Genomic DNA, 25885 nt, shown 5'->3' with positions numbered 1-25885 from the left:
ACGGAGGCTACCCGGCCTCCACAACAGCCACACGGTCTTCACATTCCTGAAAGGGGGGCCTGCTACACAAACCAACGGACACTTTATCCTCGGACCGAGAGAGATTGCTTGAGAGACCTGCCCGAGTGTTACAACCTCGGGATGGCGAGAAAACAATCATTGCCAAGGAGAAAAATGTAGTAAAATAAAATAATCAATAAATGTTAACAGAAAGACAAGTACCGGTAACGTTCACGATGACAAGCAACGAGCAGCCAACAAAAGCGAAACCGAGCCCTTCTTCAAATTCTCGTTCAACCACCACCCAGCCCCAATCAAGAAATCACCTCCGGCCTCTCATTCATTCACTCGAACCTGAATGAAAATACGACTGTGCCTTGCATCTCCTGGGCTCACCAGGACGCCATCCTGCAAAGTGACACGAGCCAGGAAACAAAGAGACGACCCTTTCCCCCTCCGAGTCATGGCTGAGGAAATAAACCGCGGGGAAATGAGCAACCCCAGTGGAAGGCGAGAGAATAGTACAACACATACATTAAGTAGAAAGCAGTACAGGCCGTGGAGATCCAGATCAAAGGTTTATCAATTGCAGGCGCAATGCCTGGAAAAGTCAAAAAGTCAACAGGAAGGCAAACCAAATAAATACTAATACGGTACTGGTGGTTGAGGGTGCGAACCTACAAGTACCTGAGTCTCAGCATACCTTACTGAAGGCACCTTTACTTCCCCACAGCATATCAAATGGATACCGGTAAAGGGATCGGGAACCACAAAACGCCTCAGTCAATGTTCCTGCGCCAGGGCACACCGAGATGAAATAGATCCATGCAAATTGCTTGCTCACTTGGTTTCCAAAGCTAGACTGAAGCCATAGTCTCCAGTCAAAAGAAGAAGTACTGTCCGGGCTAAATCACCCCCTTTCCGAGCGGTTACCTCAACTGTTCCTGTCACTGTTCACTAACATCATGCTGGGTTCAGACTGGTAGAGGTGAACATAGAGACTGCCACCGCCCTCCTGGGTTGATTCACATAGCAGCCCAAAGTAGTAGGAAACCAATGTAGAGATCTCGTGTTTTCTACTGACTGCAGCTTCTTGTTGAGCATACAAGTGTGTACCTGTCTGTACAGCGTACATAGGACGAACGATCCTGGTATCAACCCAGCAGAGTTCATTTCCATGATATTGCGTAAGGATCATAGTAAAATATAAGAATGCCAAGAGGGATGTAGGGGAAACACCGCAAACAAAAGGAAGTTGCATCTTAACGAGCAGCTTGAGATAGCCAAGTCCAAGAACACCACCTATTCTCCCAGGATCCAATCTTCAATAGCCAATGGTATTCTTATCCAAAGCAACCTGGCAAAGTTGTTAGAGTTTATCCCTCCAACATATGGAGAGATATAAGCAAAAGTATCGTAAGTGTCGCTTGGAGTGTCAATTGCAGGCAATGAGCGTTTGATGCGACAAAAGAGCCATCCAGATGTGGCGGGGAGAGCAGAAAGATGTGAAATGGAAACAGTTTTCAAGTAAACGTTAGCCACCACGCAGCTGAATCAGTCGGCCACCAGTCCCAAGTCTCCCAATTATTGCTTGTCCGGTTGCTTTAAAAACTGCCTCGGCCAAAAAGATCAAGACCCATGGGTATATCGCTTTTGTCTTTCCTTCTCCCCTGCCTGCAAGAGCAAGGCCAAGTTGCCGCCCTAGACGCAGTTATCAGAGCGTGAGGAAACCGCAGGAAATAGATATGCAATAAAATCGATACAGAGAAAGGAGAGATGCCCATTTAAACTCCTACAGCGCATCCGGGTCTCATAGCACTATTTCAGTGTCACTCATTTGGTGAACTGGGGGCTGGGCCGGAAACACATTACTCGACACGCCTCATCAATATGACATGCAGACATCCCGGCTTTGTGACATCCCGCTGCCTCTAAAAAGATCATGTTGAGAGTGAGGTAATGGATCAAATCCTTGGGGCCCATACTGTTGTTCCTGCTGCTGCAATGGGGGGAGGGGAAGGGGCGTTTGAGCATGATGTGCCGCTTGCGCAGTCACGGCGTACATGGCCGAGGGGGGCGGTGCGGTCGACGCGCTCTGAGGCTGCTGTGGCTGCCAACCAACGTTGGCAGGATACATGCCAGATGGGGAGAGGCTGGAAAAGTCGGAAGGCGTGTTGAGAATGGATGACCGACGGCCGGGTTCCTGCGGGCCGGATAGCACGTCATGCATGTGCAGAGCGGTAGCGTGAGCTTGCAGCGAGGTTGCCTGTCCGCCGTTCGTCATGTTTCCGCCGTCGGCATATTGATAATGGTCTGGTGGCATCATGGCGGTCGTGCCGTACTGGCTATCGCGGATTGAGAGAGTCCCCATGTATGATGCAGCCTGAAGAGTAGTAGGATTCAGAGCATGACTGCTGTTTAGTGATGGGAGCAGGTTGTGAGGGGTGGCGGTGTTTGTAGGCGGCACACTGGAGGTATCAGAGCCAGAGCTCTTTCGTTCGCTCTCTGCTTTCAGTCGGGCGGGGAAGCCGACGTTGTCATCATCATCTTCGTCGTCAGAGGGACAGTAGTTCTGCACCATATCGTCCGCCATGACATAGATTATGGTATTTGCATCTATGGCAATCGATTAGCACGTGCAAGAAGGAGAATGCGAGTGAAGAAGTGGGCGTGAGAAAGGTAGCGAACCTAGCTCGTCCCTCTTGTACTTTTCTTCCATCTTGGCAACTTTGAAGACTTCCTGGAGGATTGGCTTTTTTCTTGCGTTGTTGGTGTTCTTGTCGGCAAACCAAGTGGAGAGTTGCTCCATCGTAATGCATTCCAGTTTAGCAACATTGATGTCTGCCTTCTGGATATCCGGATGCTGCAACTCGAGAGGCTCGACTACTAACTTCAGGATGTGGACAAGGAGATGAATTCGCTCTATTTCTGGATGTTAGCAGATTCTTTCTCGTAGCTGGCGGATCGATTGCCAACCTGGCTTCAAGAGGTGGTCTGGCTCGATGTGCCGGACCCTGTCCTTCTCGCCGGGACCCCAAGGCTTCGGCCACCAACCGGGAGCAGTAGCATCGCCTCTGGTGTAAGGGTTGTTGGCCTGCTTCCTCGGCGCGATTGCCTTCACAAATGCTTTGCCGATATGCTTGCAAGTTGTTTGCTGAATGCACCTGAAGCGGTGGTCGTAAAAGTTCCATAGCGCTTCTGAATCTCCGATCCTGAGAGGCACCTTAGGCGCAGCGACAACGGGCGGCCTATCGTCATCCAATTCCCGTCGCAACGCGCTTCCTCTTTGCCGCCTTCTACGTCTGGAGGTTGGCACCCAGTGGTCCTCGAGTCGACCGTCACCATAGCCCTCGGAATACCCCCCACGGGCAGTTTCATTGAAGACACCGTCGTCCCCTGCCTGTAGTCAGAACTACGCTTGATAAGAATAGCTAGGTTCTCGAAGCTTACTTGGCATTATTCCGTGCTGGTACTGAAGAAATCGATCCCTCCGAAACATGCCGCGGATCTGTTCATCCGTCAGGGGATCGGGGCCGGAGAAACAGGCAACTTGGCCGTTCTTCAGAGTCACGGCAAGGAAGAAGCCTTCGTAGTCGATATGACACTGCTCTCGTAAAGCCCTGGCGACGGTCTGGTTCACAATTAGCATTCGAGCTTGTACGACAAGAACAGACGGCCAGACCAGGGCGGTATCGCCTACTGATGGAGGAGAGTCTCTTGCAGGTTCCGCAGTCAAGGGACTGTTATCGATCGGAGATTGGTCGGTGACAGGTCTGTTCCCTTCCCATTGCGGGCTCTGATACAAGGAGCGACAACTGGCACCCCAGACGTTCACCATGGCTCCGGCTGGCTAGAGGCTGGTGATATATATACTGGTATACAGACGGGTCTAGGCGTGTGCTGTATGAAGCCAGAAAGCAATCTAGTAGGGCTGAAGGAGAGATAAGCTGTAGAGTGCCCTCGTAAAATGATCTTTGGGTTCTCGGAAGACGTGTGTCAACACACAAGTGGGGAACTGGAGACGATATCCTAGTGTGATGGCTACCGGCGAGCACCAGCTCAGAGTTGGGGTGGGTCGGAACGTTTGAGCGAGCCAGACGCGGAGGGACGGGATTCCAGTCAGATCGACTCCGGACGTTGAGGATACTTATCTATGTGGACTGAGGGAGCCAAGGTATAGATGGCTGTCTCCTAGACGGCGGGGCGAGATGGAAGCTGGTGCTTGGGTGAACAAGCACAAGGTTGAGCTTACACAAGTCAAGGGTCCAGGAAACGGCTGAGAGACTGGACAGTGTGCAAGGGGCCTCAACAAAGAGGGCTGAGCTTGTTCCTGGGGCTGGGCAAGCCAGAGGCGTTGGGCGGCGTGTTGCGCGGTGTGGAGGTGGACGATTTTACGATTATGGCTTCAACCCTTATATCAGCTCACGGGTGTGGCTTGCTGGGTCCGACAGGCGGCGGTCAGTCGTCTTTGTCTGCAGCGTAGACATGAGACATCAGGGTCCAGAAACTGACTAGTTGAGCGCGGCGATCTTTGCTGAGATATTTCCACAGCTCTCTCGGCTGGATGACGGTGGCGGTACTCTAGAGTGTTGCGTCCAGTTCGAAGATGTCCTGGCGGGCGCCCCCTGCCTTTCGAAGGAGCCAAAGCACCTGGGCCGTCCTGGGCCGTCTGGTTCAATGGCCAAGAATCCTTGGGCGCAAGGACCCCACAGAGATGGAATGGTATGAAACCAGCAAGCGAGGGGAGTTGGTTATCGCTTTACTGTGTAGGAGACCTTGGTGAGTGGGGTCGACGATCGATGATCTTCCCGAGCCTGGGGACAATATCGAGCTAAGAAGTATCAGTCGAGACCTGGAACGGCCACGGCCCTAGTATAGGCTGAGAAGGCGTGGGGTCTTTGCTGGTCTGGCAGCGAGAGAGCGCTACACCAGGAATTTGGAGGGAGTGTTGAAGAAGGATAGGCCCTCGCAACCAGGAGCAGTGAGACTGGGAGCCGAGATATAAACGAACAGACGACAGAGAGACTTCTAGCAGCGGACACAGTCGCACTACCCAGGGTCAAATGAGACATGCTCGTGTAGACGTCCACCTAAACTGGGGCTGGAGCAAAGATGAACACTCTTGGGAAGCATGGGAGGATACACAGGGGGCCGACGCCACCCAAGGATGGGTTACTTCCCCGGTGGTTAACAGCCTGGGAGAGACTTGCAGAAAGGCTATCAGGCAGGTGCTACCGCACTGTGCCCTTGTAACTTCCCAGTGGTACCTGGTAGTCCTGAGTTCAACACTTGCATTCCATTCTTGCCCAACTTAACTTACCGTTTCGCCGCGTCTCTGTAACGGACTGCTAGGTACTGTACGTACCTTAGGTAGTCGCAGCCCAGCATATTGCACCTCAGGTACTTCGCACCTGCCCGCCTTGTCTGGTAGCATCACGGTCATACGCTGGACAGGATTACCCGATAAGGAATCGACAGCACTTGTCTGGAGGCAGCGATATCGAAGCCATATGGCGGAACTGTGCTGTAAGAGGTGCAAACCTGGGTAATGAGTGTCAATGGTGGTGTACGAAAGTGTATCTGTATGTGGATCAGTACTTCACCCCGACGTACCTTATATGGCACCCTCATGCACGCGTCAGCGTCGTCAGCGAGGTAATTCGGCAGTTTCCGTGCATAGGTTGCCAGTGAAGGCATGGCTGATAGATTATACCTTTCTCCGTAGATGCCGGGAATCAGGTACCGACCAGACAGTTGGAAACTCAAACTCATAACCAGCTCTCTGGCCGTCCTGTCTCCTGGTTATTTGTCTTTGCTTGATGAATTCCTCGAGGGCTCTCTAATATCGATGAGGCCCTGGACGAGGCGTCGAAAACGGACCTGCAAGATAGCGCCGCCATACACACCAAGGGTCGAGGTGCCCACCTCACCTGTCACAACATTGACATTATTACTACTGTTTTCCAGATTAGCCAATGGCGCTTAGTTAGAAGAGCAGAAGAAAAACATCTGCCCAATAGGTTACCCTCCGCGCGCGTCTCTCGGCGAGATTCTGCACTCGCTAGAAACACCACTAGATGGAGAAAAAGAAACCCCAAGAGAGTTCGACTGGAGTAATGAAACCGCGGTTTATATTAAGTGTAAGGACCTTGATCCTTGTCTCGGCCGTTATAGTGTATGATATTAGTGTAATAGCGTTGCAGACCCCCGCAGCTTGCGCCGGGGTGCCTGAAAGCCCCAAGGCTGCATGTGTCGGACCAGCACAAATCAGATCTCGATCAAGCTGTTAGCGATGGCATTAGCGTTACACACGAGGCTGCAGATCCTTGTTTTGAGGTTTCCGTTTCGGTGGGACCACAGGAGAGGCTTTACCTAGAAGACTTTTTCGTACATCGCAGAAAGTAACCTCAAAGAGGTATTCAAAGGCTGTCTTGTGAATATCCAGCCAGCAATACCTCAGGCAATTAAGTCAGCTGCAATGAATAGCTGGCGATGTCTGGGCCCTGCTGCGTTCGCCCTCATAGGCTTACCCAGGATCCGTTCTGCTGAGAAAATGCCACAGCATCCAACCCTTCATTTGCCTCCTGGTGTGTCGAGAACGGGTTGGATGCTATGGAGGTTTCGTTGCTTTTGTTCTGTGTAATTTGGCTCAGGCACCAAGCATCGGCTACCTAGGTCATTTAGCAATTCGTCGACGGTTCGCTTTGCGCGTCATGTCCAAATCAAGGCAACCTCCGATAGCCACACTTCAATTGAGCGGCCGATGAGAACCTGACACGGCTTTGGAAGTCGTTCGAATGGCTGCGATGGCGCCGGCTTGGAGCCCAGGTTAGTGTACACATAAGGCTCCTTTACCTGGTATGGCTGTTCCGTGGTTTCCTTGAGCCACACTGAGCCGGATGTGCCCAGCGCACAGTACCTAACGTTTTGAGAAATCTATCCCTGCGTCACACAGGAGCGCCGTGGCGATGGCGGTCGGCGACGCTTCCCTCCAAGCCATTGAGAATGCAGACGATGATTGGTCGATAGCGCAATTCGCTTCGTTTGTCACCAAGCGGCACCCTGCGAGACTAACGTCCGCCAACCTATCACCCCGTTGCTGCAGAAGCGGCGACGCGGGTGTTCCTCCGATTGACGCTTCGCTGCGGAGAAAAGAAATCTAGAAGCATCAAGATCGAAAGGGAAATTGAATGTGAGCCGAGTGCATTTCATGCATCTCGAAGAGCTAAGGGGGACATTTGGCAATGATGTTGGGCTTCAGTTAATGCGACGACAGCGGCCGAAAACAAGTGACTGTAACGCTCAGGTACCGTACCCGGAGAGATTGGGTGGGAGAGCTGCGAGCCCAATGGAACCCGCCAGAGCAGCCAGGAAATACCTTGGGCTAGCTAGCAGCTACCCTATGGCTTCGCCTCAACCTGCCCAATTTTGCATATCCTTTGAGGAAGCCAGTCTGGAACTGCCCAGGTGTCTCGGGCAGAAACACCTGATTGTCAGTCGGTTTGATGGTGGTGACACAAAAAGGCCCGGAGATGCTGCTGTCTCCACCACCGCAAGCCTCAGCGTCTTGTCCAATCCAAACTTACTCGATGCCACCAGTTGGAGCCCGAGCTGGCACCGTTCTTCGCACTGAGGCGGTAGTTAGTCAAAGAGTCTAACGCTGAAGTCGATTAGGCGTCGGCCAAAATGTCTGTTTTGAGGTGGTAGACGCATCTCCCCGTGAAAGGAAACTACGCCCTGTGTATAAGTGTAAGGAGGTAGCTCTGTACCTTATGTAATTACCTCCGTAGTGTACCGGTATATCAACCGATCCCCGAAGGCAGTTCGATTCAGTCCCAAGATGACGTTCCCGACCCTCGAAGCGTTTGACATGCTGCCTACCTTAGCGAGCTTAGGCACCCGAATTTCCTCCCCCTACAGCCGCTCACTTCTCACAGCTTGACGACGGAGATAGCGGGACAGTGCCGTACCAGATTGTCGGGCCGGTCCTTCCACTCCACATCTACGCGCACGCACCAAGCCAAGATCCGTTTTCGTTGATTTACCAGATTTAACGTATTTTGGTGTACTGTACAATACAATACTCCGTAATCACTGCACTGCTCTTTCCAGTTCAAGAGAGCAAAGTTGGACAGTTGAGTCACACAACAACTGAAAAGCAGCAGGATTCTGGAATTGCAGTAGGCGTCATGCAGCTTGTTCACACCCTGGGATGCCACTCCCGCAGTCGGTTGGCCCCACCCCACATCAACTTCATACCTACCCTTCAATTTGCTCTGTCGCCGGATTGGGCGGCCGACTGTGAATAACGTGTTTCGTATCGGCAAACCTATTTGTCGGACACCTAGACACCTTTTATAGTAAGTTTGATATTTATACCACCCAGCGGGGTAGCATTGCTGAAGATGTCCATGCTAACGAGCCTATCTGAACTGCACTGTGCAACAACAGCATGCCATCAATAATGCAACTAAGGAGACGTTATCGAGCTTAGTGAGCTCTGTTGAGCTCTGTCGCGCTGCGTGGCGTGCTCCCAGCCACCGATACCTTCCGATTTCCAACAATTCTCTGGATAGTGTGCATACAGCCGATTAGAGGTTGCCAGTTGACTGTCACTACTTCATAGGGGAGTGTTAGCTGGTTCGACGACATCCATCATGGTGCATTATTCCGGTACACTGGCAAAATGTCAGCCTGGAGCTGGTGTTACACGACAGCTTCCTCTTCCTAGCTCGAGCGCCGGTCCTAACCGCTTCAAGTGCCCTATGCAACTCCGTCACTTTCGATCGGTCCGTCACCTCAGTCGTTACCAGCTCAACGGTACTGTATGTGCCTGGCCCAGGTGATCCCTGTCCCTGAGCGAAGGGCCCAGAAGGGGCAGTGCCGAGCGAGAGGACCATCCAGGAAAGCTCGAGCAATAACGTTATACACGGCGTCTCTCCGGAGCCAAAACACAATACATCTGCGACCGGCTGGGCCATTAAATGTCCGACGCGTCCGACAATTCGAACAACACTTGTCCTGCCGGCTGTGCCGCTGGCCTGCCCTATCCGATTACATCGGCTTATCTTTGGCGAAACTCCGCTTCGTCTTGACGTCGGCCGTTCCACACATCTCGTCAGCCACATCTCGTAGGGTAGTGCTGACGCTCGGAGCTTCCTATGTATGTACCTGCAACCCATGCTTTGACCCCCACGACTCGTTTATAGAATCGCCTGTTTGCCCTTATCACCCAATTCATCCCAAGTCGAGACTCGAGCGTCCGAGGCTAATAACGACCTAGTCCCTAGGTGCCATCCAGCATGGCTAGAGTGACGGTTTCAATGATGAACAACCACCCCTCGTTCTCCTGGTCATAGGTCCCATCTCGGTCAGTCACTCAATGCTGCTACTAAAGCCTTATGGGTGAGTTTGAAGCTGTCATTGGGCTTAACAGATACATAGGTACAGTACAAGCACCTTGGTTGGATCATTATGCGCGCTCGTGTAACAATCCCCGAGAGCTCAACGGCAGAGCCCCTGGCATTCATGCATCTGTCCTTGGGCCGACCACACATCTCAAGAGACTGGTAACGTCCTCCTGTCCAACTCTGCAGCTGTTGTTCCCCCATCTAATTCTGCATGGCTCTTTACCGGCGAATCTCGAAGTTGTGTTGGATTCCTAACCATTTACTCCGTAATGCAGTCAGCACCGCATGCCGTATGAATACGGCAATAATATCAACCCATGTTACGCGGCTTCCCGCTTCGCACTTCGCGCTAAAGGCTAAAGCTGCGCCAATGAGGCGCTCACGATAGGTAAACACATGACAGATCCCTGGGGGAAACGTACCCAGGACATTGTTACACAAAGACTCAAGTCGTTGAGGGGAACAGGAGCTGTTTCCCAGCACTTAGCCGCTTGTGTTACTTTTACCTTCCCCGCAAAGTTCTCAGATAAGACTTCCCGCTCTACACTACGGATACATACAGTACCTATCCACAGGACGCTTGTGCTTCCCTATCACAGACAATCGCACCGAGCGGCGCGCCAACATACGCCGTCTAAAGCACACACTAGCCGAGAAACGAGGTATGATGCTGAAGTGGACGGCAAAGGTTCAATTTTGACCCCCACCTTTGTCTCCGGCCCCGAATTTAGAGGAAACAGGAAGGGGTAGGGTAGTTACTAGTGTAGGGGGCCAACGCTCACCTCGCTTAGGTAGCTTTGCCCGAGCCTCGCACTTACATACATACATACATACATACATACATACATCCGTACATCTATCTGAACCCATCCAACCAACCTACCTGCCCGCATACAACAAGCACCATGCATACACCACATCCAGCTGGCCAAGGTCAGGATGGGGGGGATACACGGCAGGACGGACCGGTCACGAGATTACTCACGACTACCTTACTGCCAACGTTGGTATGTAGGCATGTCTCGGACTTGATTTCTGCCGCTTGCTTACATACCTTGCTGGACACGACCTTGCCTTGCAGGACCACGTCGATGGCAAGCCCATTGCCCTCTCCCCGTACTTGCACCATTGTGGCCTATCTGTGTCCTCCGTCCCCGGTAACAGGCGTTAACTATGTCCTCAGTTCATCCCTTTAACTGTGGAATGAGCCATTTTCTTGGCGCCCCTTAAATACTTGGTGAGACTAAGCAGGTCTCGCGTGCTCGCGTGTCTGTGCTGAGAAAACCAATTAAACTTCTTGCTGGTAATGTATCGGTTTGTAGAGATTTGCGTCTTGGCGGCCGGAACAAAGTTCAATTGGTCAGTTTTGCGTTTTGTCGAAGAAAATGGCTCATTCCACAGTTAAAGGGATACTCACTCCTCCGGCTCCTCGGGAGGTTGGGACACCTTAAAGACGGTAGGTCTCTTCCAGGATGGCATGAAGAACTTGCCCAGTGATATCGTACATAGGTAATGTACATACATACCGTACCCATTTCTCCCGCTCACCAGCTCACCTCACCTTCGGGTGTTTCTCGGAAGCAGACAAGCTCCATGTGCCTCCACGTATGGGGGATGGGACAGCTGCCCTGTGGCAACCTGTTGGGTCTGTCCCCTTCAGCCCCTTGCATCTCAGCCGTCTACACTGCACAGTAGGCATTCGGACTTAGGCCTTATGGTGAATCAAAGACATCAATTTTTGTTAACCTCACCGCCCTTGTTGTTGGAGTGTTGTCAACCGTTCTACTACTTACACTTACAAGTAGAGTATTTACTGTACATACATCTATTTATGTCGCGTCGGACGGGCTACATAAGACCGAATTTGGGTTACATCTATCTCCATGGATTTTGGTCCCAACCTACATCAGCGCCCGCGTCAACTGTATGTATGAATCCCCAGATGAGGAAAAAGAAGAACAGATTGTCCGCTTATTCCTTACGTACGTACATACATACATTTTATTCTACATAGGATTTGTTTTTCTGGACTATTTGGCTTCTACCTATCGTTTTCCAAGTCCTTCCCACGCCAAGCCGAAAACTCACTTTACTTCACACCTTCCCAGCTTCATCCGCTCCCTCCCGCAAGCCAACCATCATCTGTATCCAATCCGGCCTCCTTCACGAGGCCATAAAACACACCCCTCTTCTTGAGCAGCTCCTTGGGCGTATCAAACTCGACTACCTCGCCCTTCTCAAGTACCACGACGCGGTCGCTGTCCATGATGGTGTTGATCCTGTGCGCGACCGTGATGATGGTGCGGTTGGCAAACAGCGGGCTGCGCAGCGTGGCCTGGAGCATGGCGTCTGTCTGTACGTCGACGGCTGCTGTGGCCTCGTCGAGAACCAGAATGTTGGACGGGGTGAGCATTGCGCGCGCAAGCGACACCAGCTGCCTCTGACCCTGGGACAGATTGGATCCTAATTGTTGCCCCCATGTCAGTAAGAATAAGAAATCAATTGGTTGTCTTTAGTAAAACAGGGCGTTGCAGTATTGCTCCCTTGGCATGCTTGGGCCTGAGTGTCACTGTGTTGAAGTGAAGTGAAGTGCTTGCGCTAACTGTGCATGCTGTGTCGTGATAGTGACGGGAACGGAATTGTGGGGGACGGAGAACGGGGTCCACCACAGCAAGCCATCTCGATCCTGCACCCCGGCGGAAAATTGAGAAGTGACGGGGCTGGGGTCCGTGGTAGGAATGGATTGGCGTTGCCTGCTGCTGGAGAGCTTGGCGCGGCAGGCCTGTGAACCATAACCATGGGCATGGATGGTAGGGCCGTAGGGGAATTGAAATTGCCAAGAGACGATTTTCAGACAACGGAGGAGACCTGATGGAGCGAGGGGAGGGGGAATAGCAGTCCCTCTCGGAATCCGGCTCGCCTGCTGGCTGGTGGCCCCCGACGTGGTATGCACTGCGCCGGAGGTTGCGCAGGAGACGGAGCTTGTGTAGACACCATCTGCGCGGACGACGGAGAGAGAACAAAGATGCAATGATACACAAGATGCGCGGGGGAAGGATGACAGCCAACGGTGGGTAGGTCCGCCGAGGTCTGCCTCCAGCCGCCCTCAGTTGCTTGTGAAAGAGGGGCAGGTGTGGTGGTATGTCTGCTCAACCCACCCCACGTTGCGGAATGTGGTTGTTGTAGGGGGCCGAGACCCATAGCCCTGCAATATCAAGGCTATAGAGAGCTTTGGGTCTCCCGGACGTGGTGGGCAATATGTCGCTATCCGTGTCGCGAGGATGAACTCGCAACCGAACATGCCAAAGAGCGGACACGGGAAAGGAACTCGCAAAAGCCGACAGAAAGCGCGAAACAGGAGCAGACAACACCTAATACCACATAAGGAATATGCACAGCTTACCTCCTTCGTTTATCTTGGCCTCCAAACCGCCTTCCATGCTGGCGACATGGTCCTTTAGCCGGGCGTGTTCTATGCAGCCAGATTAGTCTTGTGTAGCCGGTAAGAGCACGAGGCCATGTGAACACTGTTGTGGAGGGCAAGGCTTATTGCTGGTGTAACACCGAATACGTACCAAGAACGCTCCAGAGTTCCGTGTCATCATGGACATGTCCCGGGTCGAGGTTATCCCGGATTGTCCCCTCGAAGAGAGCGGCGTCCTGTGGTATGATGGCAAGACGCCGCCGAAGATCCAGCAGGCCGATGGTAGAGGTGTTGAGACCGTCAAGGCTGATGTTGCCTGTGGCCGGCTCGATAATCCTAAACAATGCCAAGGTCAACGAAGATTTGCCAGCCCCTGTGCGTCCCACGACGCCAATCTTCTCGTGCGGCTTGATATCCAGATTGACGTTCTTGAGCACGAGGTCAAGGCCCTCACGGTACCGTGCGCTGTAATTGATGAACTCGACCTCACCGCGCGACGGCCAGCTCACGGGCGGCCTGTTGCGGTGAATGATCTCGGGAGCCTCGCTTGGCAGGCGAGCGTACTCAAGGACGCGTTCCACAGACACGATGTTGGTCTCGACCTCTACTGTCTGACGGACAATCCAGTTGAGTGATGTCGTGATCTGCAGGGCATAAGACATGGCAAGGCCGACCATGCCTGAGGTCAGACCGCTGTGGCCGGCGACCGAAATGACTGAGAATCCAGCGGCACCCAGGATAACTACAGCGCCAAGAAACTCGAGCCTCACCGCCAGCCATCGGTTGGCGCTGATGGACGGGAAATAGGCCCGAAGGTTGGCATCGACTCGCCACTCATTCTCGAGCTCAAATCTATCCTGCTGGCGATACGCACGAATGGAAGAGACACCGCCCAGGGACTCCTGGAAGTGAGCGTAGATTGGGCTGCGGCTCACACTGTCCAGCCTCTTCAGCTCTCTCGATGTCCGCAAGTAGTACCGCTGGACCCAGAGGTACATGGCGCTCAGGGGAATGATCAGGGCGATGAATGCGGGCGTTGAAACGGACACGACCACAAGCGTGAAGCCTGATTTGGCGAGATTGTTGAACAGCATGTTGAACGTCCGTGCAAGAACCTCGTCAACACGATAGATGTCACTGTCCGTAGATGGAACGAGTCAGCATCCCGCGAGTATCCGACGCCGCCCATGTTGCTCGGGCTTGTGAGCGAGATGTATGTTACATGACATGAGGCACGACATAGGTGGCGTTGGAACCTCCCGTACTGTTGGTGCACACTCGGCCAGGCCCCCTCGCACGACAGTACGCTCGTCCTACCTCGTGACAACAGGGAGGGAAAGGGGAGAGGCGGGGAATGCGGAGAAACCAAGAAACCCACCTTGAGAACCTATTCAGGATACGGCCGGCTGGTGTTACGTCGAAGAATGACATGGGAGACCTGAAAATCGCCGTGGCCATCCTCTCATGTAGCTTCCTCGATGCCTGCGCGAATCATGTGTGAGCGTTGCACTTATTCCGCATCCTTGATTCCCACACACCTCGATGGAACAGAAAATCCACAGGATCAATGTTTGCACCACCGTCAGGGCTGCAGCACCAACTCCGAATACGAAGTAGATTCCAAGAAATTTGCCAACGTCGGGGTTTCCTCCGGCCTTGGTGTTTGTTTCGGTCCAGTGCTTGAGCCAGACGCTGCCACCTGTGTGGAGTTAGCGAGATTGTGTGTAACTGACAATATCGAACAAGAAGACAAGATCTCAACTTACCAATCTGCGCTGTCTGGGCGGCGACAAGGGTAATCAGATAGATGGCAACGGCGACTAGGTTGCTTGTTTTGGCGTATTCGGCGTAGACTATTCTGGTCTTAGCACAGCGAATGATACCGCTCATGTAAAGTCACGTACCTGACCACTTCACTTTGCCTTGCTCGGAGTGCTCTTTGGCTTGCTTTGTCCTGCTACTCGGGTTCTCCTCGTCGTGAAGTTTCCCCCTGGGGCCCCTGAAGCTGGCAGCGCTCGCCCGTCTCAGGGTAGCCATACTTCCTGTCCGCGGCTTTCGTCCCTCGAGCGAGGAGCTGCCAGGCCCTGGCCTGATGGCCTGAAGAGTCCCCAGTCCTTCCTGGGCTTCTTCGAGTTCACCCTTTTCTTGGCTGCTGCTCGCGGCTTCGATGACTGTAGAAGTCTCGCTGTCGCTGCCACTACCACTAGGGGTTCCCACCAGCGAATTCTGGCCTGACTCGTTCTGGCCTGCTGTTTTGATCAAATCAGACACCAAGCCTTTCATGGCCATGAGCTGTCGATATGTTCCCTTCTCAGCGATTTCGCCGTCTTTGAGTAGGCAAATGTAGTCTGACTCTACGAGGACAGGAATCGAGTTGGTAGCCAGGATCCTGGTTTTGGAAGCGAGCAGTCCCTTGGGGCCAAGAACATTATCGATAATGTGACGCCCGACGTGGGAATCGACAGCAGAGAGACAGTCGTCCAGCAGGTAGATATCCGCTCTCGCATACACTGCCCTCGCCAGGGCAACTCTAGCCTTCTGGCCGCCGCTGAGCGAGATGCCTCGCTCTCCGACAACGGTCTCGTCGCCGTCAGGGAGCTGGGCGAAATCATCGAGGAGAGCGCAAGCCTTCACCGTCTTTTCGTAGAAATTCGAGTCGTAGCGGTAACCGAAGACGATGTTTTCCCGGACCGTAGCGTTCATGATCCAGGGTGACTGGCTCACATACGCCGTCATCCCGTGGACCTCGACCTCGCCCTTGATCTTCCACAAGTCCCCGAGAATGCTTTGCAGAAAAGAGCTCTTGCCTGCCCCGACCATACCGACGATGCATGACAGTTCACCCTTAGTCGCGCTAAAGTTGATGTCCCTCAAAACGGTCTTATTCTCATGACGGTTCCAAGAGAAGCTAGCATCGCGGATAAGGACTGTCTCCTCTCCTACGCTCTGAACCGGTGGCTTCACAACAATGGCATCGGGCTGAATCTCCTCAGCTGTCAGGTACGAGGTAAGCCGACCAACGGCAACACTTGCCTCGATAATCGAGGTGATAACCATGGGAAGAACCGCCAGTGGGAAGGTAAGAAGATTAAATAATGCTGCAGACACACGCGTCAGTGTGGGCACCGAATCATTGGGAGAAGGGCCGCTTACCGAGGGCCGGGAAGACAATGTCAGTCGACAAAGGACGATCGTTAGTAAACACGAACACAGCAAACGTTGAGCATGACACCAGGAACGGGGTGGTTGACCATGTAAAGTTGGCAAAGGCCTGGCCAGCGCCAATTTTGCGAAGATTTTTCAGCTCCTGGTCATTTCTTATGTAGTTGAGCTTGTTCATGAAGGCTGCACCCCAGGCATACAGCTTTATGCTTTTCATGTTGTTGACGATCTCGGCAATCAGACGGCTCCTCGCATCCTTGTTTTTCATCTGCTGCTTTTGCAGGTTCTTCATGAACCGTGCAATCATGCCGTTGATTGGGATCATGATGATCATGACGGCAATGCCTGCCAGCATTGACCATCCAACCAGCTGGTAGAGCGATAGCATGCAAATGATGATCTGGAAAGGGGCAGACCACAGTTGCTGAGCAAACTGAGTGAGGTCCTGGAGCCGCTGGGCATCGACCGCCATGTAGTTCACGATATCTCCGGTGGTCTTGGAGGATCGGCCTTCGTTTGAGAGTTTTAACGCCTTCTTGTAGATGGCAGAAGTCAGGCCACCCTTTATTCTCATACCAGTGACAAAGGCAAGCTGGAAGTATTGATGGATCATTGTCGTCTGGAAAACAGCGATACCGAACATAGCCAGAGCGATGGCGGCACCTTTGATCACCGGCTCCGGCTCCTGCCCATCCCTGTACGAGTCGACAAAAGAGATGAGGTATCTCAGGAGCTGCGGCTGGGTGAACTGGGAGATATCGTTGCCAACTTTGAAGATGGCCGCAAGCACGTACGGGGCACCGTAAGCACCAAAGAGGGCGCGCCAGAGGGAGGGGTGCTTGCGGTGGTCGAGCTCATGTTTCCAGGCCTTGTCAAACGCCTCGCCCGTGGACTTGGTAGCGTCCTTCTTTGACAGACCCCAGAGATCATCCTCGGTAAGGAAGGTGGAGTAGCCATACTTCATCAGGGGCGTCATCCACGAGAAGGTTAGGATGGAGAAGACAGTGGCGTATTCCACCGGACATTCGTCGGGGTCGACAAGTGCCTCGTACGCCGAGTTTCTTTTGGGCCAGAGCCACTCAAAGAAAAAGACAACAAACGAGAGGCCAAAGCCTACACAGTATGTGACAAAGTAGGGCAGGTTTTTGGCGATGACTTGCTGCGAGATGAGGGAGCGGAGCTTGACGGACAGGGCGATCAGGAGGAAGAGCCAGTAGAAGAGGACGACACCATTGGCGTTGCGCAGACGCGAATGCTCAAGCCATTGAATTGTGAAGATGACGAATAGCGAGAGTATCGTAGCCGCCGTGGTGTAGACCCTGAAGTCGCCGTACCAAATATCCCGATAGCTGATGATTTGGAAACCCAGCTGCACTGTCACATCGGCGATCATGAGGCCGAGAAGAGTCTATATGTCTAGGCGTCAGTTCTCGGGTGCCGGCGTCTGGCAGTCGCACAACCATACGCAATACAACGACGCACCTGCTTGGTCCAAAAATGCCAATCCTTTGATACGGGGCTCGGCTGCTTCCTCTTCAGCAACCACCACACGGCCATGGCGCCCACAACAATGCCAAACGCCGCCACCGATGCCACCCATACGTCGATAAAGCACGGCGTGAAGTCATATCGAAACGGACTTAAAGGACCCCAACCCTCTTCGTTGCCGCAGAAGGGCTGCTTCGACGTACGTGTGGCGCTGAGATAGCCGCTCCCTAGCTCGAATACGACGGGACGATAGCCGGAGAAGGAGCCTGTCCCTAGTATCCTCTGCTGCTGCGAGGCCGCGAGGCCGTCGCTAAAGTCGGCGGGCCCCATTGGCACGGTTATGATGAGGCTGAAAGGGACAAAAAGCACGTCATAGCAAAAAGACGCGAAGGATGCAACGAGGTCGAGACGCCTTTTGTGTGAGTGGCGGATATCCCGGTTCTCTTCACTGTGGGTCCGAATCGTCCCGGGTCAGAATTGAGGTGAAATCCGAATCTAGACCTGATTATTTGCAGCTCTTCTTCGTTGGACCACAATCGGCGCTCCAGCGGTTCACGTTCGGGCGCTGCTAACTTTGGTTAAGCATATACATGCATACGCCAATAGGGAATCGACTGAAGCAGTGTACTTTAAAACCAGTGAACTGAGTGGAAAGCTGGAGACGCGAAGAGAAAAAAAAGATGGGTCGGTGACTCGACGCGGCGTTGCAATTGTCAGCAGGCGGGAATCGATCCGAAGTGCAGCACCCTAGCTGCATGCAGCTCTGTAGCAGAATGGGTCGGGAGAGCTGAACGCTAGATAATGAGAGACATGAGTCTTTGCGGTAGAAATAACGGAATCAAAAGTATCTATGTAATTGCTGGGATTAGTAATTGACCATGGGCTGGTGGATCAGGAACCTCCGTCCCTCCAATCCCCACCCGACCTCGGAGCTCAAAAGCACCAACCCCACAGCCTTGGCGAAGCCGAAGTGTCGACGACAGCAATGTCTGCCTTGCTTCCAGTTCCCGCTGTCATTGCTGTGGTGGAGTGTATGCCAGGTACCCAATTGGCTTTTCCAAATGTTCTGTATGTAGAGCGTAATGTAGACACAGCAACCTTACTGAATACTGACAGGATTCCGCAGAGCCAGCTACCACGAGAGCTGTCCGTTTATTCAACTACGTCGAATCGATTGCAGGAGCTTCCCTACCTGGACCCAACAGCCCACCAGTTGCGGACAATTGGATATGATGAGTTGACTGCATGTGTAGCGCCGGCTGAGCTCCATTACAGCATTCGTAGAAGTTACGGATCCATGGATGTGGGTACCTTCCCACCGGGTAAGTTACCCCACGAAGCTTTACCAATGACGTTTTAGCCCCTCCAACTTCAACCATCCATCCACCGTAGCATGCCTCGTAGTGATACGAAAACCTCTAACGCAACGACGACGGCAACAACCCTCCTGATCCTCCTCCTCCTGCTAGTATCCTTCTTTCCAAGTCTATTCCACTTTCTCTGGACGCTGCCCTTCCACGCGCTGTTCTTCTACTCCTCCGATTCCACTCCCTATTCCCCACCTTGTTCTCCCTCACCAACACCGTCGCCGTCGCAGCCCCAAACAATGTGGTTCCAGAAACAGTTCACCCTGCCGGCCCGTGCCCGGGGTTCTTACCTGATCACCGACACGGTGCTTAAGGAGGTGCCCGAGATTGGGTCGTACAAGGTCGGCTTGCTTAACCTGTTTATTCAGCACACCAGCTGTGCGCTGAGCCTGAACGAGAACTGGGATCCGGTCTGTATCCCCGGCCCAACCCCCTCCGCCGTGGCTAGGTGGGAATGAGGATAATCAGGGCTGACCGCGGGCTGTTGTTGTTTTTGTTAACTGCAGGACGTCAGAGCAGATATGAGTGATACGTTGGACAGGATTGTGCCCGAGGCTGGGCCCAAGGGAGAAGCGCTATATCGGCACGATGCGGAAGGTATGCAGGCTTTCAATGGGAGAGTTCTTAAAACTAGAGGAAGGGGAGTGGTACTGATGAGTGCTGCCTGGCGGTGGACAGGACCTGATGATCTCCCCGCGCATGTGAAATCAGCATTGATCGGGGCAAGTGTGACGATTCCCATCAAGGATGGCAAGCTGGTAAGTTGGAATGCCGCCTGGCAGGAGAGCTTGAATGGTCGTGCTGACAGTACGTTCAGTGCACTGGGACATGGCAAGGCATCTGGTACCTCGAGTTCAGAGCGGCAAAGCACTCGCGCAGAATAGTGGCGACCATTCAAGGTGAGAAGGCGTGATTTACAAGTACGGGAATTTCTAGAATGGAATCTTCGAATGCGATTTTGTCATTCAAGCATGGCGACGGGAACAGCTCTGTTCCACCTCGCTCTGGTATTCTCGCCGAAAAGTACACCATACCGGGCACCCGACGCCAAACGCCTCTACCAATCAATGACCCTGTAGCTGACCGAATGTCGTGTACTGTGCTTCGATCTCCATCCACCGAGAATCGTGTTCAGTGTGTTCCGTTCTCCGTCTTCATGTCCACGTCGTCACCGCCAGCCAAAACCTTGGTCTTGGGCACGTCTCCATCGGTTGGGGCGGCGCCAGGGGTGACGGCAACCACCTCGCCGTTTTCGTCGACAAACTCAAAGTTGTAACGGCTGAGGAGGTGGGGGATGGCGGACAGTTGGGGGCCATATCTCGCAGTATTATCGTAGAGCTCAAAGAGTGGAACCGCCAGCAGCTTCATGTTCTTGGGAACGCTCAGGACCTCTGCGGGAGCTAGGTCAGCCTGTGGGATCTTTGGGATGTGGCAATGCTCAAAACATACTTGACTTTGGCAGCTGGATGAAATAGAGCTTCTTGCACTCCTTCGGGCGCGTGATGTGGGCGGGCACGAAGGGGTACATGAAGGTCTCAAAGTTGGGCCTCCACCACTGCGCAAGACAGTCTCCGACCTGCCAGTCGCCCGCCTTCTTGCCCTCGCCAAGGCTGCCAACCGGGGCTAGTCGTTCGTCGAGGCGCGCCTTGAAGCCCTCAATCTCGTCATCCTCGGGGCGCAGGTAGTCGCCGGGCAGCTTGAAGAAGGCGTTGGCAATCTGCAGCATGAGAATGTGGGGGTGGTTGTGCTCGTGGCAGACAAGGATGCCCTCGCAGGTGCGGCGCATGCCGTGCGCCTGGTAGTGCTCCTCGAGGCGCTTCAGCCGCGCCAGCACGCTCGGGTCCTCTTCTGGTTGCGTCTCCTTGACGCCAAAGGTGTAGTTTGACAACGGGTACAGCCGGATCGTCTCGGGCTGGTTTGCATTGAAGGGCAGCGGAATAATGGGCGGCTGCGAGCTTTGCAGAGCCGTCGGCGTAATCGTCGACATTGTTGCGGGATGTGAGGCTGGGAAGGAGACGGGAATGTGTAGGTGGCTGTAGACCGAAGGAAACCACAGTGATGCGCACTATGTCAGGTTGCTTGGCGAAGGCCGATTTGCGGCGGAGATGATGTACCTTGGTTTGTTTTCTGGATTACCGTGGATGATGCTGATTCTTTACATGCTTTACCTCCGTATGTACACGGGTGGAACGAAGTTCGGCAACCCTGACTCCTGAGGAAGCTGCGGTGGCAGAATGTGGACCAGACTAAACGGCGAAGGGAAGGCGGTCAAGATTTCGCACTGTGAATCCAAACCCATGGACCCAATCTCCAGCCGATGCATTGCTTGAGCCGCAACAACTTACACCAACGTCGTTTCTCCAGTCCAAATGTCAACATGGCACACAATGGAGATTGACTGACAGGCGCACCTTCCTGTGTAGTGCATATATAGACATTGGTTCCTGGGGCACTAATCCTTACAAAGCTGAAAGCAATAGTTCTGCGATCAAACACGATGCTGCCTGATTCCGATTCAAGATTCAGCGACCATTGCCTTCGGATTCCATATACTCATGAGGCAGACACCCCTTACATAGGTAGTCCTTACGAGTTTGTGCCTGGTCGATCGCATGAATTCCTTCCCAGGGGAGATTTCAATAACCTCTGATTTCTCTCCTCTCCTTCTTTGACTTTCTTCCCTCTCCAAACCCCCCGCCTACTTCATTTCTCCTGACTCACACATCCACAACCAATTCCACCTCAATCCGCTGCACCAGAGCGACTCTCAACTCTTCTCTTTTTTCCAACTTGGCAGTCTGCCACCAAGTTGAGTCTTGTTTCTTTTCAGCCTTTCACAGTCACACCAACTTTGTCCAAGACTGCTCGATCTTAAACGAGTTGGGCTACTAGGTTTTGCTCCCTCACAAATCCGCACTTCCCAAAGGTTTCTGTTTCTTCCCCCACAAACTTTTCGGGATTTCCTCTTCTACTACGGTTCAAGCGACCAAACTGGATCTGAGTCATCAACTTCCTGCCTTCCACTTGGCGCCAACTTCTCAGCTCCCCGTCGTTCTCCATTCAGCGCTCTTGTACCGATTTCTGCGCAGCTTCCGGATGCAGTAGATCGACATTCGGTCTTTACTCTCAGAAAGGGTTGATCGGATGCCATCAGGTAAGTCGCTTTCGACCGACATCTGTTTACAAAATGGCTGCTGTCTGCGCAAAACCTGGGTGTTGCTACCCTTACCGACCCATCGTTATGATTTAGAATGGCGATGCGCTTCGCTGTCACTAGCGTGTCTGAAATTAATTATTTATTCATCAATCTTCTGCTTACATTGGAAACCACCTAAAATTGTGTAGCTGACATCTCCCAGCACATCATGGATGAGTCCAGGGATTTCATGGGCCTCGACTCGCTCCAGGCGCTGATCTCGGACGGCTCGGCGTCGAAACTCGAGCAAGGAGTTGAAGTTGGCCTCAAAATCCTCGGTGACGTGAAGGCGGCCTTCGCAAATGCGAAAGGTGTCGCTGAGATTGCTCAGTGGATCAAATCGAGTGATAGGCTCCGCTCCCAGGTCGGATATGAGCGGACTGTAGTTGGAGTTGTTGGGAGCACTGGAGCCGGGAAGAGCTCAGTCATCAACGCGGTTCTGGATGAGGAGGGTCCCGTCCCGACAAACTGCATGCGAGCTTGCACTGCAGTTATCACCGAGCTTGCCTACAACTCTTCAGACCAACAAGAGGAGAGGTATCGTGCGGAAATTCATTTCATCACCGCCAATGAGTGGGCCAACGAGCTTCGCATTGTGCTCGAAGACATCAAAACCAGCCCGGATGTGTTCAGCACCGACTCCGCAAGCGCTGATAGCGAGACCAGCATTGCATACGATAAGATACGCTCGGTGTACCCATTTTTGAAGAGCGACGAAATCAAAAAGGGCAAGTCTGTGCTCGAGGAATTGATTCAACACCCCTCGGTCAAGGGGCTTCTCGGCACGGTCACTCGGATTGCAAGTCCCAGCTCTGAGAAATTTCATTCTCATCTCAAGCAATTCATTGACTCCAAGGAGAAGACTCGGGGCAGGAAGAAGGAGCCGGAAGTTATGGAGTATTGGCCACTCGTAAAGGTCGTCAAGCTCTTTGTGCGGTCTCCCATTCTCAAGACAGGCCTTGTCCTGGTCGACCTGGTAAGCCACAAGCCTCGTCTTCGACTACAAACTGAAACCCTAACAAGCTGTATAGCCAGGTATCCACGACTCCAATGCTGCTCGGTCTGCAATTGCGTCTAGATACATCAAAGAATGCTCTGGACTTATGGGTTGTTGCGCCCATTACCCGTGCGGTCGATGACAAGGTTTCCCAAACCCTGCTCGGAGATTCGTTCAGACGTCAACTGCAGTTTGACGGCACATATTCCAAAGTCACCGTCATATGCTCGAAGGCAGATGACATATCTGTCACGGAAGCGTTAAAGGCGATGCGTGAGGAGGAACCGGCACACGGACTTCATAATCGGGCCAAGTTTCTCGAATGTGAACGAGAAAAGCTCCAGGAGCCATCCAGAAACCTGAAAGAGGTGATTGACGAACTCAGCCACGTTATGGATGAAAATCAAACCGAAATTGGTGGTCTCAAATCGGCCATCCGGGGTCCAGATGATGAGGATGGCCTCGTCCTTGTTTCATCGCCGGGCTCCCGCAAGAGGACAACACGGCAAGCGGCGTTAGAAGCTCGCAAGCGTTTGCGGCGTCAGCCCGATAGCGACTCAGACACTGAATAGGATGAGGGGTCAGTTGCTTCGGAAACCGAGACCGAACAGGAGCGTATTGCCAGAGAGGCCGCACAGGAGCGCCTGGAACAGATCGAAAACCAGCAGACCAAGATGCATGCTGAGCGCAAAAAGTTGAAACAAGAGCTCCGGCCTATTCAACGGAGACTGAAAGAGGTCAAAAAGGAGCTAAAATCGCTCAACAATCAGGTCAAGCTTGCCTGCGTCAAATACCGAAATGACTACGTCCGTCCAGAGATCCAGGCACAGTTTGCTAATGGTATCAGAGAGTGAGTTACTATTCTTGTAACATGCCCAGCGATCACTCCTGATTGAGCCTTAGGATTGATCTCGACAATGCTGCCATGACAAGAACTTCGACGAGACTCAGTTCAAATGCGACTACGAAGCCATTGCAAAAAAGCTTCCAGTATATTGCGTATCCAGCAAAGCGTACCAGAAAATATCTGGCAGACTGGACAAGGATGACGTGGTTGCAGGTTTCCTCAGCCTCGAAGATACCGAAATTCCGGCTCTGCAGAGGCATGCGTTGGGAATTGTCCAAGAGACACGGGCGTCGACATGCCGCCGCTTCCTAAGCGACCTCAGCCAATTCATGAGTTCCCTCCATCTCCAGGTTGTTCTCTCAGACCAACCGCTAAAACTAGCGGATGGTTTGAGGAACAAAGAGATCCAGGTTCTCGATCAAATGGTGGCTGACCTCCGAAAGGTATGAGTCACTTGATAAACAGCATATAGTCGTGAGCATTCATAGCTGAGCTAACTCACATCCTCCGTTAAGGATCTATGTTCTACCGTTGATCAGGCATTCGCTCAAATCGGGGAGATAATGGACCTGAACATTTTTCTCAAGTTTGCGTCGGCAGCTAGCCTCGCATCCGACACAGCACCCTCAACGGTGAATTCCTGGTTCTGTCGCAGGGATGAAGGCGGACTCAGCTTTATGACTTTCCGTGCCACTTGTGTCCGAGAGTAGGTTACAACATCACCCTGAAGATATACTGGGATTCCTTACTGACACCTTCTCCAGTGGTGCATTCAAAGGTGCGAAGGGGCCGATGGATTTCAATAAAGGTGAGCTACGCTTTTCCTCGAACACTCCTCGCACTAGACTGTCAGGCTTCGTTCTGACCCGCCTCAGCTCTTGCGGAACCCATGATGAAGTACATGGCTCGGTCATGGGAGTATGTTTATTCCAACTACTTCCCTGACCAACTCAATGTACTTGGCGGAGACTTAGGAGGACATCTGATGGCTTTCCGGACACGGATGGCTCTGCGCCCGCAGCTGAAGAAGGGCGCGTCCTTTGGCCTTGTGTCGCGTCAGGTCAAAATACTGGAGGACACACTCAAAGACTCTGACGAGCTATTGGCGCTGCTTGGAACTGGACAGAAAGAAGCCAACCGGCTTCTCATTCCGCACGTCGCTGAAGCGATGAAAAGCGCTTATGCAGATATCCTTCAGGAGAAAGGTGAGGAACTCCCGAGGCCCATCTCGTATATAATTTCTCACAATCTCTCAGGCCCTGGTTGCTACGATCGAATGAAAGATATCATGAGCAGCCACATCTCGATGTGGCGAGACACCATGTTTAAAGGCGCCCTTCAAAAGGTTGAGAATGCTCTCAGAGACACTCTTGCCAACCTCCGGTCCCGAGTCGACAACAAGGTCGAAGACATTTTGTCCATCATCAGCAAGAACTACAGCGCGCTGTTGGCTGACCAAAACATATTCAAGGCTCTGGCTACTTCTCGGGAGGCGATCCGGCTGGTGCTGGGCGAAGTTGATGAGCAGTTCCAGCACGTCTTGCTCGCCCCATCCCACCAAACTGCCAGTGTCCCGGACAAGATTGCTGAGGCGGACGCAGCCACTGTGACTGTCAAGGAAGAGGAGCTCTCTGACGATGGATTAGGAGCACCAACTGGCGCCAATGTGGGAGCCGAAAAGTCCGCAATCCCGGATCGGGATGGCGGTGTTCATATGAGCAACGCTTGAGACCATTCATTTCTCGACACGGTGATTGAAGCTTGGTTCTCCTGCGGGTTCTAAGCTCGAGCTGTCCCGAAACCGTCTTCAGGTTTGCCGTTTCTTCAACTAATGCCTGAGGACTGTCACATTTGGCCAAGTGTGGTCGTATTAGGTCACCGGATGTTTCTTCCCCTCAACTGTTTCATTTCCTCTCTCTATCTGTCTGTCCTTCATCTAACTCGGTTTGTCCCTCCTTTCCGTGAGTGACGCCAGGCTTAGGCGTGCCCGGGAC

At 52.9% G+C, this 25885-nt stretch overlaps 6 protein-coding genes across 6 annotated transcripts; 2 read left to right on the top strand and 4 right to left on the bottom strand.

The window, feature by feature from the left end:
- Positions 1–1573: 1573 nt before the first annotated feature.
- Positions 1574–4281, bottom strand: N656DRAFT_582869 (uncharacterized protein). Its single transcript, XM_064810177.1, has 5 exons — positions 3683–4281; positions 3451–3631; positions 2977–3396; positions 2689–2922; positions 1574–2616 (listed from the first exon to the last, which is right to left on the bottom strand). The coding sequence occupies exons 1-5, from the start codon at positions 3836–3838 to the stop codon at positions 1886–1888; spliced, it is 1722 nt and encodes a 573-aa protein (XP_064671855.1). The 5' UTR covers positions 3839–4281; the 3' UTR covers positions 1574–1885.
- Positions 4282–8532: 4251 nt separating this feature from the next.
- Positions 8533–9251, bottom strand: N656DRAFT_582388 (uncharacterized protein). Its single transcript, XM_064810176.1, has one exon. The coding sequence runs from the start codon at positions 9180–9182 to the stop codon at positions 8634–8636; it is 549 nt and encodes a 182-aa protein (XP_064671854.1). The 5' UTR covers positions 9183–9251; the 3' UTR covers positions 8533–8633.
- Positions 9252–11375: 2124 nt separating this feature from the next.
- N656DRAFT_777462 (putative resistance protein) lies at positions 11376–18179 on the bottom strand. The gene is made up of 9 exons (XM_064814825.1): positions 17479–18179; positions 15988–17404; positions 14739–15932; positions 14601–14687; positions 14373–14533; positions 14213–14316; positions 12986–13971; positions 12814–12882; positions 11376–11873 (listed from the first exon to the last, which is right to left on the bottom strand). The coding sequence occupies exons 1-9, from the start codon at positions 17812–17814 to the stop codon at positions 11521–11523; spliced, it is 4707 nt and encodes a 1568-aa protein (XP_064671853.1). The 5' UTR covers positions 17815–18179; the 3' UTR covers positions 11376–11520.
- Positions 18180–19090: 911 nt separating this feature from the next.
- N656DRAFT_705998 (UPF0047-domain-containing protein) lies at positions 19091–19764 on the top strand (the record flags this gene model as incomplete). Its single annotated transcript, XM_064811320.1, has 4 exons — positions 19091–19261; positions 19358–19448; positions 19530–19609; positions 19669–19764. The coding sequence occupies 4 exons, from the start codon at positions 19091–19093 to the stop codon at positions 19762–19764; spliced, it is 438 nt and encodes a 145-aa protein (XP_064671852.1).
- Positions 19748–21052, bottom strand: N656DRAFT_777460 (cleavage and polyadenylation specificity factor, 25 kDa subunit). The gene is made up of 2 exons (XM_064814824.1): positions 20301–21052; positions 19748–20242 (listed from the first exon to the last, which is right to left on the bottom strand). The coding sequence occupies exons 1-2, from the start codon at positions 20836–20838 to the stop codon at positions 19983–19985; spliced, it is 798 nt and encodes a 265-aa protein (XP_064671851.1). The 5' UTR covers positions 20839–21052; the 3' UTR covers positions 19748–19982.
- Positions 21053–22216: 1164 nt separating this feature from the next.
- On the top strand, positions 22217–25813 carry N656DRAFT_822787 (uncharacterized protein; the record flags this gene model as incomplete). Its single annotated transcript, XM_064818425.1, has 8 exons — positions 22217–23023; positions 23137–23575; positions 23630–23850; positions 23978–24334; positions 24407–24597; positions 24656–24699; positions 24767–25096; positions 25148–25813. 8 exons carry the CDS (start codon positions 22217–22219, stop codon positions 25618–25620), a joined length of 2862 nt encoding a protein of 953 aa, XP_064671850.1. The 3' UTR covers positions 25621–25813.
- Positions 25814–25885: the final 72 nt, after the last annotated feature.

The sequence above is a fragment of the Canariomyces notabilis genome, assembly GCF_033297395.1.
Source record: "Canariomyces notabilis strain CBS 508.74 unplaced genomic scaffold N656scaffold_6, whole genome shotgun sequence".
NCBI lineage: Eukaryota > Fungi > Ascomycota > Sordariomycetes > Sordariales > Chaetomiaceae > Canariomyces > Canariomyces notabilis.
This window is presented reverse-complemented; position numbering and strand designations above follow the sequence as displayed.